The sequence below is a fragment of the Zingiber officinale genome, chromosome 5B (genome assembly GCF_018446385.1).
Source record: "Zingiber officinale cultivar Zhangliang chromosome 5B, Zo_v1.1, whole genome shotgun sequence".
Taxonomy (NCBI): domain Eukaryota; kingdom Viridiplantae; phylum Streptophyta; class Magnoliopsida; order Zingiberales; family Zingiberaceae; genus Zingiber; species Zingiber officinale.
In genome coordinates, this window is record NC_055995.1 from 20,908,062 (window position 1) to 20,923,679 (window position 15,618).

The following is a 15,618-nucleotide window of genomic DNA, read 5'->3' on the forward strand; positions in this document are numbered from 1 at the left end:
CGGTCTGAGGCGAACGGAGCCGGAGCAGAAGACCCAGGCTGGAAAAAGTCAATGGGGTTGACTTTTTCAACCGAGGCGCCCGGAGCTGTCCGAGGTGCCCGGACCCTTCCGGGGCGCCCGGAGTTGAGTTTTTCATATGATCGAGTTTTGACTTGATCTGAATGTTGGGGGATAAATTTTATCCCCCCCAGGGCGCTCGGAACCCTTAGGACGCCCCGACCAAGGCTATAAATATAACCTTGGTGCAGAAGTTTTTCATCAATCAGAACTCAAGCAATTCTTTCAACACTTGTATGCTTTCTCTGTAGTTTAGGTTCTGTTGTGCGCTTCATTGCTGTAAAAGGCTTCTTCGCCTGAAGGAGATACTAGTGCTACGCTTTGCTTGGATTAGAAACCTCCCCGGTTGTAACCAAGTCAAATCTGGCGTGCCTTTTACTTTTCTGATTTACTTTCTGTTTATCTTATTTTGCAAGTGTTAGTTTAAGAGTTCGAGAAGGGTTGTGTTTTATTTTTCAGGCTATTCAACCCCCCTTCTAACCGGCCGTCGCGATCCAACAGAGGCTACTTTTATATGTTGTTCTGGGCGCCTGGAACATGTGGCTCAGCCACTCCGTGCGTGCCACATCAGCTTCCCAATAACTTTTGGGTTTTGGGTGCCTGGACCGACTCCGAGTGCCCATACCATCTTGGGGCGCCCGGACTCCTTCCAAGCGCCCGAACCACCTTTCTCCAGCTCCTTGTTTTCTGCAAAACAAAGTTAGTCCAGGCAAAAATAATATACATATAATATGAAATTATGACAGCCTCTGATTGTCCAGTTCTAACTTCGGATTTCCATCCGAAAATCCTAGGTTGAACTGACGTCTATTGTTCCCTCACCGGAGAAGGCGTCCTCACCTACTCCACTCAAGAGAGTTTACTTGTTGTCAGACTGGTCCTCCAGACCGACTGGACTTTTGCTCAACACCCGAGGCTCCAGGACTTTCTGCTAGACATTCGCTTCATGACCCGTCCAGTCTTCCACCTGGTTCGTGACACCAAGACTTTCCACCTAGGGTTACCACCCCCTAGGATTTTTCCCGAAGCCCTCGACCTGCCAAGACTTTCCACCTAGGGTTACCACTCTTAGGGTTTTCCACCTGCCTAACCGCAGCTAGGACTTTTGCCTAAGTACACTTAGGACTTTCCTGCAAACTCATTGAACCTTGTTAGATAACAAGACAACTTAACTTTGGTTCATTTGACATAATCAAAATACATGTTCGATCGTCAGATGTTTCCCGTACCAACAATATTTGCTCTGAGAGAGAAGATAGTCATCCTCATATGGAATAAGCTTAATACCAAGAAAAAAATGAGCAATACCCAAATCTCGAGTAGGAAATTCTTGATTGAGAAGACTTAAAAAAGTTATGATTCCCTTGAGATCATTACCGGTTATCAGAATGTCGTCCACATATATAGGAAAAAATATCATAGATATATCATTTTATTTGTGAAATAGAGACGATTCAATCTTTAATCCAGAAAATCCTTGAGTTTGTAACCAATTAGATAGTCGATGAAGCCATGTACGAGGAGCTTGTCGAAGACCATATAAGAATTTCTTAAGTTGGCAAACATGAGATGGAAATTGTGGATGAATGAACCCAGGTGGTTGCTCCATAAATACTGTTTCCTCAAGATGACCATGGAGAAACACATTTGAAATGTTCAATTGTCGTATAGGTCAATTAGAACTAACAGCTATTGATAATAATAGTCTGACAGATGTAATTTTGATGACTAGGCTAAAAGTGTCATTAAAGTCAATACCTGGTTGTTGACTAAATCCTTTAGCTACAAGTCGAGCTTTGTGTCATTCAAGAGAACCATCAGCTCTATGCTTAAGACGGAATGCCCATTTAGAGCCCACGACATTCATTGAGGGAGTGCGCGGAACTAGACTCTGTTGGTTGCTACTCGGAAAGCCTAGAGGTTCCACTGTACAAAAATTTTGTGCAAGGATCTGAACCTTTTCCTAGCTACCATGTGTTCTTTTAAATTAAATTTTGGATCGCCTGCGGAACTTAACACGTTTGATCCAAAACTTAACCTATTCGTTCTTTTAGGTTCTGACTTGGGTCTCCTGCGGAACTTAACACGTTCGACCCAAATCACCTTAAGTTATTAATTCCATTAAATATTATTTTCCATAATTGGTTCCCAGTACTGACGTGGCGAGGCACACGACCTTCTTGGATATGGGAGCAACCACCACCGACTAGACAAAACCTTTTATGGAAAGCTAATATTTAATTTCCTAAAATAACTTTAGGTTAACCGAAAAGAACAATCAAATCACAAAGAAAAATAAAACAAAAGAACACAACATCGAAAAACATATTCGAAACACTAAAATCATATGCCTCTTGTATTTGGTATTATTTCCAAAAATAACTAGTATGATGCTGAAAGGAAAAATACTAGTTATACCTTTTAGAAAGACCTCTTGATCTTCTACCGTATTCCTCTTCTAACCTCGGACGTTGTGTGGGCAACGATCTTCCGAGATGAGAATCACCTTTCCACCTTCCTTCTTTCTTCTAGATTTCGGCAACAATAAACTCCTCCAAGGATGAAGAATTTTGGCCACCACCAATGCTCTAAGGAATGCTAGAGACGAGGCTTGCTTTCTCTCCTTCTTCTCCTTCCTTGATCCGGCCACAAACAAAAGCTCCACCAAGAGATGAGTTTCGGCCAACAAGAGGAGAGGAGAGAAATAGGGCCGGCCACCAAAACCAAAGAGGAGAGGAAAGAAAAAGAATAGAAGTTCACCTCTTGAAGGCTCCTCTACCTCTTCTTTTATAATCCTTGGTTTTGGCAAATAAGGAAATTTTAATAAAAACTTCCTTAATTCTTTTTCCATGAAAAAGAAAAATTTATTTAATTAAAAATAATTTTTCTTCTCACAATTATAATGGTCGGCCACACCTATTCTCCAAGCAAATAAAAATTTTAAACACAAATTAAAACTTCCTTATTTGCTTCCGGAAAATTTATAAAAAATTTCTCCAATAATTTTAATCCCTTCATGATTGGTAAAAAGGAAATTAAATCTTTCTTTAAACATGTGGATAATTTCCGGAAAGTTATCTCTAAAAATTAAAATCTCTTTTCAATCTACAAATAAGGAAAGATATCAAATCTTTTCTTAATCTTTTGTAGAAACTAATAAAAGAGAATTATTAATTTTTAAACTTTCTTTTAAATCATGAACATGGTTAAAAAGAAAAGTTTTTACCAAAATTAAAATCAATCTTTTAATCTACAAATAAGGAAAGAGATTTAGCTCTTCTCTTAATCTTTTGTAGAATCTTATAAAAGGAAAGATTTAAATTTTTAAACTCTCTTTTAAATCATGTTATCCACATAAGAAAAATTTAAAAAATAAAAAACCTTTTACTTTAATTTGGGCCGGCCACACCAAGCTTGAACCCAAGCTAGGGCCGGCCACCTTGAAGCACCCATGAACCAAACTTTGGCCGGCCCTAGCTTGGTCTCCAAGCTAGCTTGGCCGGCCCCTTATGGGATGGGTAAGAAGGTGGGTATAGGTGAGTATAGTACTCTATAATTAAGAGGCTACGATAGGGACCGAGAGGAGGAATTGGTTTTGGTCTCCCGATAAAATTAAGCATCCCGTGTTCGCCCCGAACACACAACTTAATTTTATCAATAATAATTCATTCCACTAAAAAACTATTATTGAACTACCGCACCAATCCCAAATTACATTTTGGGCTCCTTCTTATTATGAGTGTGTTAGTCTCCCTGTGTTTAAGATAACAAATGTCCACTAATTTAGTAAGTTACTGACAACTCACTTAATTAATATCTAGCTCCAAGAGTAGTACCACTCAACTTCATCGTCATGTCGGACTAAGTCCACCTGCAGGGTTTAACATGACAATCCTTATGAGCTCCTCTTGGGGGCATTCTCAACCTAGATTACTAGGACACAGTTTCCTTCTATAATCAACAACACACACTATAAGTGATATCATTTCCCAACTTATCGGGCTTATTGATTCATCGAACTAAATCTCACCCATTGATAAATTAAAGAAATAAATATCAAATATATGTGCTTGTTATTATATTAGGATTAAGAGCACACACTTCCATAATAACTGAGGTCTTTGTTCCTTTATAAAGTCAGTATAAAAGAAACGACCTCTAATGGTCCTACTCAATACACTCTTAGTGTACTAGTGTAATTATATAGTTAAGATAAATTAACACTTAATTACACTACGACCTTCCAATGGTTTGTTCCTTTCCATCATGGTCGTGAGCTACTGTTTATAATTTATAAGGTACTGATAACATGATCCTCTGTGTGTGACACCATACACCATATTATCTACAATATAAATTAATTGAACAACTACATTTATCATAAATGTAGTCATTTGACCAATGTGATTCTTATTTCTAGATAAATGTTTATACCAAAAGCTAGGCTTTTAGTATACATCCTAACAGACTCCATGTTCCATTTCGAAGAAGTGCATCAAATTCTGTAGCCATTGCACTACGCCAGTTTGGATCCTTGCTTGCTTGTGTAAACCAAGTTGGTTCAATAGATTTTGAAGAGACTGCTAGAGCTCGTGGAAGGGGATATCGAGTTGCATTTGGTGGGCAATGCTCATAAATGTCACTAATGGGAAGCATACGACGAGCAGCATTATCATCTGAATCACTTGTCGATGGCGACGAAGAAGTAGGCTGACATGGTGATGTAGATGATGGACTTGCATTATCCGAGGATCCAAAACTAGAGAGCATATTATATACGACCGACGAGGCTTCCAAGATTGGAGCAGCAACTTGAGGTGATTCTGATAGTATAGGAGAGTTATTAGAGAGTTCCGGAGCAGAACCTAGGATGCCATCACTTCTGACAATATTAGGTGGCATCAAGAAGGTGCCACTTGTATCGGAGGAGAGATCGAAGAAGTTATCAAAAAAGGGAATAGAGACTCATCAAAAGTAACATGTCGTGAAATATAAATTCGTCCTGTTGTATATGCAAGCAACGATAACCATGGTGCAAATTGCTATAACCAAGAAAAATACATTGTAGTGAACGAGAGTTAAGTTTATGTTTAGAATAGGGGTGTAACCATGGATAACATACGCAACCAAAAATTCGAAGGAAAGTGTAATCAGGGTTTTGATTATAAAATTTTTCAAAAGAATACTTATGATTGAACAATGGAGTAGGAAGTCAATTTATGAGATATACTGTAATGCTAACAGCTTTATCCCAAAATTTACGTGGAACCGATGCATGATGAAGAAGAGCTAAGGAAGTTTCAACTATATGTTTATGTTTTCTCTCAGCAGAGCCATTTTGTTCTGGAGTGTGAGGACAAGAAACTCGATAAACAATTCCACAAGAGACAAGATGATGATGGAGAGTTTGATATTCACCTCCCTAATCAGAATGAAAAGAGAGTATTTTATGATTAAAATATCATTCAACTTGAATTTGAAAATTATAGAATATATCAAATAAATCAGATATCCTTCTCATAGGATAGAGCCAAGTATATTTACTAAAATGATCAATGAAGGTAACATAATATTGGAAACCTTGATTAGACAAAAAGGTGCAGGGCCCCAAACATCAGAATGGATTATTTCAAGTGGGAAATTAGAAACATGATCAGATGAAGAGAAAGGTAGTTTATGACTTTTAGATTCCATGTAGACCCTACATGAATCAAATGGAGAGGAGGTAATGGAAGTAGGTAAATCATACCTATTAATGATTGACTGAACAATACGAAGGGAAGGATGACCAAGTTGAGCATGCTAAGCTGGTTTATTTGTGTGTTCACCAACAAAAGCTTTGATTAAAGAACTCTGAAGATAGTAGAGGCCATTTTTGATTCGCCCATAAAACACAATAGCATTTGTTCCTCTATCCTTTATAAGATAATACTATGATGAAACTCAAAAATAACATTATTATCAAGACAAAACTGACGTGCAGAAAGTAAAATTTTTAGTGATAAATAGAACATGAAAGACATTGCGCATGCGAAAAGTTCCATTAGATAAATGAACATATGTGTTTCCAAGATTAGCAATTTGTAAAACTGAACCATCGCCTACTTGAACCGTATCTGAGCCATAATATGACATTATGTCTGTAAGAATATTATAATCTGATGTAACATGATGAATTACTCCAATGTCAATAAACCAATCAGTAGATGAAAACTCTAGGGTTTTACCACAAATAGGCACAGATGAGAGAACTTTAGGATATACTTGTGAAATAGATGGTTGTCTTGAGGTTGTAAGACCACCAATGAAATTTGAGTCAAATGAGCCAGGATATTGAATATTAAAATGTCCAATTCCGAGATAAATTTTACATTTTACTCAAGACCAATCAATTTTTTTAGGGAATATATTTCTAGTATGACTAACGATGTGACAAATCTTACATCTGTCTGAACTTTTCTTTTGGCCTCTTTGATGTCGTTGAGTATTTGACATCTAAAGTAAAAAATAACTTGTTCGGTGGCAGCTGTTGGACGGTGTCACAAGAAAGAACTTCTATCTTATGGTTGATGGCCGTGGAGAAAAACCACAGAGACAGAATCGTTAAGGAAATCTTTTTTTTTTTTTGAAGAGAAACACAGAGATTAAGGAAGAGGAAAGAGAAACAAAGGGATTGGCAGCGGAAGAAAATAGAGAAGAACTAGAAAATTAAAATACGTGGGAAAGAAAAAGAGGCTTGAGGGAAAAAAAAAATAAAAAAAGCTAACCGTTTATTGGATCTCCACCTCAAGAAGTTGAGGGAAGATAAAAAAAGATGGCTCTGATATCATGTAAAAAAAATAAAGAGAGAGCAAGAAATAATATGAGAGCAATAAAATCTATTATTGATTGATATTTGCTTTAAGGATAATACAATATATAATGTTAAAAAATACTTGATCAATTAATCAATTAATAAATCATAATATTATTCTAATAATTATAATAAAATTATTAGAATAATCTAAATATTAATTTGATTCGATTTAATAATTTAATTTGATCAAATCTACTAATTTTTTTTATTCTCGTTTAGACTAGACATTTTTAATGCCGCTCGGCAAACCACCATTTTTGTTCCTCCTCGCTTGCCAAAAGACAGATGAACCCTTGGATGTCGTCTTCTTCGATATTGTCCTGCCATTGCATCTTGGTTTGTTGCACCGCTTTTGAGTCAAATCGAACCCATACTCCCCAGATGCCTCGACCTCTTTCTACTGGGAGTCACCAGTTTTGCAAGATCTTCAATGCATCGAACCTCAGGCAGACATCTGAAAGATTTTGATTTCCCCTCGAAAAACCTGTACAACCCTCTTCTGCAGGTTTGACAATCTCAATCAACCTCATAAGCTGGAGAAACGAGACTGACAGAGGACACGGCGGGATGTAAATCAAACACTTCAGTATACTCACTTGACTGGGAGCTTGGCCTCAAGCGACAGCGACGACAAGTCGAAAGACGACATCGACGATGAGCTCGGAGACGAGTTGGTCACGTCGTCTACGAGATCCGACGACGTCGACAACAGAATGAAATTGGAGTCGTCGGAAGTATAATGAAGAAGACTCGCCCCTCCGGTCATCGTCATCCTCGACTCCCAGCGAGCAGAAATCGCCGGTATTAGCATCCTTATCACCTTCGTCCATTTCGCATGCAGTGGCAACAAATTAAGGGAAAGAGAAATAGGAAGAAAAAAAAGAGAGAAATGATATGCTGAGTGAAAAAAGGCATGAAACTCTCCACGAATGAGTCATCCAGCCTACGTGGAAAAAAATAACACGGCACGAAATCTTACTCACAAACGTAACAAAACCAGTCCTTCGCTTTCCCATGGAGATGCCTTTCCTCTTTCCCGTGTCGCCGCCCCTATTTCCTAGGGTTTACCCAACCTACCGCACGACGCGACCGACCCACTCCGCCACCATCCATTTCCGAGCAGGTTCGAGATTTCGGAACAAAACCAGTCCTTCGCTTTCACGTGAAGATATCTTTCCTCTTTCCCATGTCACATCCCTTGTTTCCTAGGGTTTACCCAACCTGCCGCGCGACACGACCAACCCACTCCAGCCACCATCCATTTCTGAGAAGGTCTGAGCAGGTTCGTCTTCTCTGTCGCGCCCCTTTCGCCTTCTTTGTCATCCAGGTTTGACATTCTACTATCGCCACATCTGGAAGTGATGAAGTAAAAATCACTCGAGGGCTTATCTGCTTTCTACAGATTTATGCTGTGTTTTATAGATTTTTAGCGGATTTATGCTGTATTTTGCATATTTATGTTTTATAGATTTTGTGTGGATTTATGCGGTGTTTTGCAAGAACAGTAATGTGATCATATTAAGAGATGTAGCTTATCATTTATCTTCTTTGTGCTCTGTATCAAAGTACCCATATCATTTTTTATTTTGTTGTTCATGTGACTATGGTCAGATTTAGTGACTAGCTTATAGATTTTGTTGTTCATGTGACTAGCTTATCATGAGTGATCGCAGAGCGATCACATCGTCACAGAGCGATCACATCGTCACAGAGCTGTTTGTTATTAGAGGAATGATATGCTTATATGATCATATTTGTTGACATTTCACTCGAAGACAATATCGTGCAACATATTTTACTTAATCGCTCTGTAATCAATATCTTTAATATTCAATTAGGTCTGCTGTTCATTTTTGAAACTATAAATTGGCCTTATTATCGTTTTATTATAGTCTTCATCAGTATTGTTCTTGTTCTTTCAACACTGGTTGTGGTACTTCCATTTCCATACTTCGGTGAGGGTTCCTTCAATTCTATGCATGACATCAGTTCTGCTACCTACATGATCTTAATCTTCCCTGTGCGTGTTTTCTTAGATGACTTACCTACAACAAACTATTTCATTTAGTTTAAATTTATGCTTTCATTTAGTTTAAGTTAGCCTTAAAATGTTTACTTTTTTCATATACTTTACATTAACTGATATGAAAATAATTGTAGAACAAAGGAACAAATATTTATGGCTACTGGCTCTTCATCATCAACATCTTTCACTCGAAGATGCATGAGTGATGCACAACGTAAATCTCCCCATATATTATGTTATTGTGGGTTAAGAGCTAATCTTTGGACATCATGGAAGGAAACCAATCCAGGAATGCGATTTTTTTCATGCCCAAAATTTAGAGTAAGTTTTCTTTATGTAAAATTGTTTCAAAACCAACTGTATTTATATGTTTTTTAAATATTGGTTTCTAATTAAGATTATTCAATATTCAGGAAAGGAGATGTGACTTCTTCTTATGGCATGACCCAAAATTGTCAGAGAGAACTAAGACAATTATTAATGATCTGAAGAGGGATAACAACAAATTGCAGAGGGAGATTAGTGAACTGAAGAAATCTAATATGTACATCGAAAGTACAGTTGATTGAAATGGTCTCCAGGAGAATGTAAACAACTCTGTTACTATGAAATTAAGTGATGAAATATGTTTATGGAATAGGAAGTTTAGAGTTGCTATGGCTGTAGTTGTGTTTACTTGGATTGTGATGATTATGAGATGGTTGATGGAATTTGCTATAAGGAGCAAAACTTCCATTAACTTTTTTAATTCTGACTCAACTATGGCTTGCTATGGAGATTTCGTTTGCTTGTTTCGACCAGGGTTGTCATATTTTTGCTTCACTTGACTACTAGTTGAAGTAGACAATTTGTTCCTATTGTGTTTAATACTTGCATTTCAAGCATGGCTGCATTTTATTTAGAGGCCTCGAATGAGCTCAGTTTTTTATTACACCATGGTTGATAACGTACTGGCACGTTACTCTTGGCTTGAGCTTCTACTATGCTGGATTGGTTGTCTATTGAAGCACCGCTTATCAATGCTTAGCATTTCATTAGAAGCTTAAAGGAAACCACATAAAATTTACTCTTTGCTAACACTTGTTAGTTATCTGTCTTCCTGTATGCCACATCTGCTACTGCAAACACATGAGGACTTTTCTCGCCTAATGGATCCCCTTGATATTGTGTCATCATGTGAGAATCATATAGATGGCTTAACCTTTGAAATGGATTTGTAGCAATTAGAATATTTCCTGTGTAAGTTTGCCATTTCCAGAACAGTATACCACAAAAGTAAAACATAAAATAAATGAGGTAGAACATACATAAATTACGTTGCACGTTTTTTTACCTTTATTTTTCACATTTATATATGATACTCAAATAAATCAGGTTGATCTCAAAAACACAAATTAATCCATAAAAAATTTTAAATGTCAGTACAATCTTCAATTAAAACATAATGTCTAATTGGCTTTTGCATAAAGAGTCCAAAAACAACTAAATCAATAACATCATGTCTTTTACTAAAGTGTATTACATAAAACCCTAATTGCATTCCAATCGTCAAATGCATTACAATCTTCAATTAAAAAAAGAACCCAGTACAAGTGCCAACATAAATCTTAGAACTCCTAAGAAGGCCAACATTACAATCTTCCTTGTCTCCCAGCTGAGAGGTGTTCTGCCAAATACCCTATAACGTATGAATTGTTCCAGTAATGAAGGAATCAATATAAAAGAAATATTTGATAAATTCAGCTTAAAATAAGTTTGCATATAAGCCAATCAAAATCTTACAGACTTGTACAACTTGAATAAACATAGCTGAGGATTATGAAAAGAGCAATCAAACAAAATGCAAGACTTTATGAAAAGTGCAATCAACAGTACCCATTTCTTCCCAAAATTATCAACTCTAAATGCATATACAAATGAAATGTAAAATGATAAATACTAAATTCAAAAAAATTTATGCATCTAACTTACATTTTGACTGGACTGATCATCGATCATACTTAGAGAATTCAAATTTGATAATTCATCTTGCTTTCTATCAACTGTAGAACCCTGTTAACAAATAAAAAAAAAAGTAAAATCAATTATCACCAAAACATAACACCAAAAGAAAATTTCACCAAATATACAACCAAACCTTTTTCTGAGACTTTGTCTTCGCCTTTTTCACAATTTGCTCAATTTTGGGTTGTTTTCGTTTCGTCGGTGGTCGTCCACGAGACCTTACTTTTAGAGGACTATGAAACTGTTTGCTTTCATTTCTTGATTCCTCATGTATTTTATTGCTGTCCTGATTACCATCCAATGAATCATCAATATATATATCCATAATCTTTTTTTTTTTTTTTGCTTCTTTCAATATCCCTGTTAAAACAAAGCATCTTTCATCATTTTTTGACCCAAGCTGCCCCACTTCCTGTAACAATGGTTGAAGATTATTATATCTTTGTCGTTCCTCTGCATGATGACAAGAATCATCATAAATATTGGTGATTTCTTGATATCCACGTTTAATGTCTTTGCGTCATCATTCCATTATATAATATTCTGGAACTACAGTGACATTTCTTTTCACTAGAACAGATATTAAATGTCTACACATAATTCCACGAAACTCAAAGAGATAACACAAACACTTTATCTGACATTGTAACTCATTATATTGTACCAAAAAAAAATACTTTTTGGAGTTGCTCCCTCTTTCCCATATATAGTTTATGTCACCTCAAAAAAGAGTGTTGCCCCTTCTTGCTTCACAAATGAAGTGTTATAAAACATCAAACCTCACAGTTCATCTTGAAACAACTTGAATATTTTGTTAGTGTAAACACTTTGAAACTGTTTTTCAATTGGATTGCCACTAATAACTGGAATGATTGAATTGAAAGATACAAAATCAGAATTATCTTCCTTTTCAATCTTGCTTTTCAAATCATTGTCATATTGTTCAATAAACTACTTCAAAGTTATTTTCGAATGAACATAATCATCAAAAAATACATTCATACTTTCACTTCTTTGACTTGCCGACATCCCTGCCCAAAATTTATCTTTCACATATACAGGTATCCACTTATGATGAATTTCATATAAAGAATTCAGCCAATCATTTTTCTCCAAGTTAAATTCTTCGATCAATTTTTTCCAGTTGCTATCACATTCTTCAGATGTCATAGATTTGTAAACAATATTTTTCAAGTTTCTCTTTATCAACTTATAGTTGGCATAACTACTAAACTGGGCTGGAAGTTTTTTCATATTATGCCAAAGACATAAACGATGATGTGAGTCTAGAAATACCTCAAGAATTGCAATTTCCATGGCTTTGCATTGATCCGTAATAATAGCTCGTGGAGCTCGTCCTCTCATGCATGTCAACCATGATTTCAATAGCCAAATGAAAGTTTCAGAATCTTCTTTAGATATCAAACCACATCTAAGTAATATAGATTCACCATGATGATTTACTCCAACAAACGGAGCAAATGACATATCATAACTATTTGTAAGATATGTAGTATCAAATGTAATGACATTAGAAAAAGAATCACATGCAGCCCTAGATCTTGCATCAGCCCAAAATATATTTCTTATATGAGAATCTTCATCTACATCAATCACATAAAAGAAATTTGAATTTCTACTTTGCATACGACAAAAATAATTATTCAAAACTTCTGCATCACCATTTCTAAGCCTTAATCTTCGTTCTTCAACCATATAATTTATACACTTTCTCTCATCAAACAATAAATTTTCATAGCCACCAGCTTCAACAACAAATGAATGAAAACTCTTACTCAAAGTTATTCCCGCTTGATCATTCAACTCTAATTTCCTCTTAGTTTGGGAATCTAACACTTTGTTACATCTAAAATGTCTTGACTTCCTTGGACTTAATGCATAATTGTGTTCAAGTTGAATACTAGTAATGACACATAATCCATCATTCTGAATTGTAATATTAATCCTTGCTTTGCAATCTGTTTTACTACAAGGTCTAGAATAAAAGGAATTTTTCACTCTAGGAGCAATCTTACCATTTTTAGAGCATCCAAATGAAAAATACTTCAACTGACCATCATCTCCTTTTTTGGAACCTAGCTTTGAAATACCAAAACCAAGACCTTTGGCTTAGGATTTGTAAAAATCATGAACTTCTTCTTCAGCTGAAAAACACATCCCAATTTGTGGAGTATCAACTCCGTTTGAGCTTGACGAATCACCTAACACTTGGAAATCACCCTCAATTAATAGTTCTTGCTCCATAACAATTTTAAAACCTAAATTCAAACAAAATAGTTATTAGTAAATGAATAATCAGCTCTGTGACGCAGGACAAAAAACACCATAGTCACATGAACAACAAAATATGAAATGATACGAGTACTTTGATATAGAGCACAAAGAAGATAAATGATAAGCTACATCTCTTAATATGATCACAGTACTGTTCTTACAAAACACAGCATAAATCCGTACAAAATCTATAAAACACAAATATGAAAATACAGCATAAATCCGCTAAAAATCTATAAAACACAGCATAAATCCGCAGAAAGCAGATAAGCCCTCGAGTGATTTTTACTTCGTCACTTCTAGATGTGGCGATAGTAGAATGTCAAACCTGGATGACAAAGAAGGCGAAAGGGGCGCGACAGAGAACACAAACCTGCTCGGACCTGCTCAGAAATGGATGGTGGTTGGAGTGGGTTGGTCGCGTCGCGCGGCAGGTTGGGTAAACCCTAGGAAATAAGGGATGCGACACGGGAAAGAGGAAAGAGATCTTCACGTGAAAGCGAAGGACTGGTTTTGTTCCGAAATCTCGAACCTGCTCGGAAATGAATGGTGGCGGAGTGGGTCGGTTGCGTCGTGCGGTAGGTTGGGTAAACCCTAGGAAACAAGGGCGGTGACACGGGAAAGAGGAAAGGCATTCGTGGAGAGTTTGTATGTGCCTTTTTTTCACTCAGCCTATCATTTCTTTTATTTTTTTTTCCACGTAAGTTGAATGATTCATTCGTGGAGAGTTTCGTGCCTTTTTTTCACTCAACGTATCATTTCAAAAAAAAAAAAAAAGACGGTCTAATTTGTTAATTATTTCATCTTGATTTTCTAACCTCTTGTATTGCGTCGTGCGCCATGCTTCTTGGTCAATCTCGTTTTGACGATTAGAATTACTTGGAGCGTTTATGGATAGAAACGACGTCCATCATCCATACCTTCCACGTTTTTTCGACAATTGTTTTGCCTTTTATTTCGACTTTCAGATCATTTAACCATATATTTATTATTCGTGTTAATCTTGACCGATTGACAGGACGCAGGACGACTACTACAATCGTCTTTTGCCAGCTTACTCGAGGATCTACGATCGTCATAAATGCTTTACAGCTCATTTTAATTTTTCATTCCTTCTGTCCTTTTTTTATTTCTTTCTTTTTTTCCATAGAGAAAAATTCCATGATTTTAATTCTTGTGTTTCTCTCCTTGAAATCAAGAAATATTGGGAAAAAAAAAATCAAAATTAATGCCATCAATTCTAACTTTTTATTGAAAAAAAAGTGACGAATAGTATATAAAAATTAGTGGTTGTCATTATTTATAGGAGAAATCTTTGTTTATTTAAGTCTCCTCGTTTTCGTTGGTGATAATAAAACAACTGCTGCATAAAAGAGCTTTGACCTGGATTAAACAATGTCTCTCTATACATGATTATTTTCTCTCTATTTCTTTCCTTTTTAGAAAGAAGTGGTTCAAATTTTAACGCAATTGTGTCTCGTCGAGCTAAACGAAGTGGTTGTTCTTCTCACGTAAATATACCTAGAGTTATGATATAGTGATAAAATATTTAGATTATTATTTAAATATTTATCATTTGAATCTCAGTTATGATAAATTTATAAAAAAAAAAATTCAAATAGGGTATGCAACTAAATGATATTAGACTTCTGAACTGTCCGAACATTTCTTGATTTATCCTGATGATCAATAAAAATTTTAATAGAATCGAATCAATCACTCCAAACTTAAAATTACCTAATTAATCTTTTTTTTTTCTTCTCACGTAAATGTATATCTTAATGGTGGTGAAAGGAAATTAAAAGTTAACCATGAAAACTTCTAATCTGCGTAATCCAAGAGCCTGCCCATCAATATCTCATCTAATATTCCTGTAAAAAAAAAAAAATGGGAATCGTTCTTCTCATCTCCGAACACAATCCGAATCCGATTGGATGTCCCTTTCAACTCGTTTAGGACTTGATACCATTAGGATGGTAATTTTTTCCAAATTCATTAAGAAATTTAGTATCCGGCCAGGAGGTCATTAAAATTTTTTTTAGATCCGATTAAATAATTAAATATAAATATTTTTTGATTCAAATATAAATATGGTTGGAATCATCCTTGGGCTAGGATGGACTTCAATCCCACACGTTTAAAAAGGAATAAAATTAAAAAAAATTTATAGTTCCACCATCACATTAATTTTTTTTAATTATTTTTCCTATTAAAGTTCTAGCAACTTTTTTTTCCTATTTGAATTGGTTTAATTAAAATTTCAGAGCAGACCACAGATGTTGTATGAAATTTAATTAAACTGAGAGCAGATACTTTGATCCGTAAATTGTAGATCAGGAGATGGTTCACTATATGAGGATTCTTAATTTGGATGGACCTC

General features: G+C 35.8%; 1 protein-coding gene and 1 long non-coding RNA gene across 5 annotated transcripts; one reads left to right on the forward strand and one right to left on the reverse strand.

The window, feature by feature from the left end:
* The first annotated feature begins 7,966 nt into the window (after positions 1 to 7,966).
* On the forward strand, positions 7,967 to 9,630 carry LOC121987281. Its single transcript, XR_006113467.1, has 3 exons — positions 7,967 to 8,195; positions 9,074 to 9,260; positions 9,353 to 9,630. It is a non-coding gene; the product is annotated as an uncharacterized LOC121987281 (long non-coding RNA).
* A 693-nt stretch (positions 9,631 to 10,323) lies between these two features.
* Positions 10,324 to 13,935, reverse strand: LOC121984224 (protein FAR1-RELATED SEQUENCE 6-like). 4 transcript variants are annotated; one of them, XR_006112824.1, is made up of 5 exons: positions 13,612 to 13,935; positions 12,240 to 13,222; positions 11,077 to 11,396; positions 10,911 to 10,991; positions 10,324 to 10,617 (listed from the first exon to the last, which is right to left on the reverse strand). XR_006112824.1 is itself a non-coding variant. In XM_042537052.1 (5 exons), the coding sequence occupies exons 2-5, from the start codon at positions 12,657 to 12,659 to the stop codon at positions 10,510 to 10,512; spliced, it is 876 nt and encodes a 291-aa protein (XP_042392986.1). In that variant the 5' UTR covers positions 12,660 to 13,222; positions 13,612 to 13,935; the 3' UTR covers positions 10,324 to 10,509. The 4 variants fall into 4 exon arrangements, 3 of the variants coding, with proteins under 3 accessions (XP_042392986.1, XP_042392985.1, XP_042392987.1); XM_042537052.1 differs by having other exon boundaries at positions 10,324 to 10,605; positions 11,077 to 11,355; XM_042537051.1 differs by having other exon boundaries at positions 11,077 to 11,355; positions 13,612 to 13,931.
* Positions 13,936 to 15,618: the final 1,683 nt, after the last annotated feature.

Coding starts and splice junctions, on each gene's coding strand:
- LOC121984224 (XM_042537051.1), bottom strand. CDS start 12,659: ATGGTTGAAGAACGAAGATTAAGGCTTAGAAATGGTGATGCAGAAGTT. Junction 11,356..12,239: donor TGGAAATTGCAATTCTTGAG/GTATTTCTAGAC, acceptor CCATTGTTACAG/GAAGTGGGGCAGCTTGGGTC. Junction 10,618..10,910: donor ATGATCAGTCCAGTCAAAAT/GTAAGTTAGATG, acceptor CATACGTTATAG/GGTATTTGGCAGAACACCTC.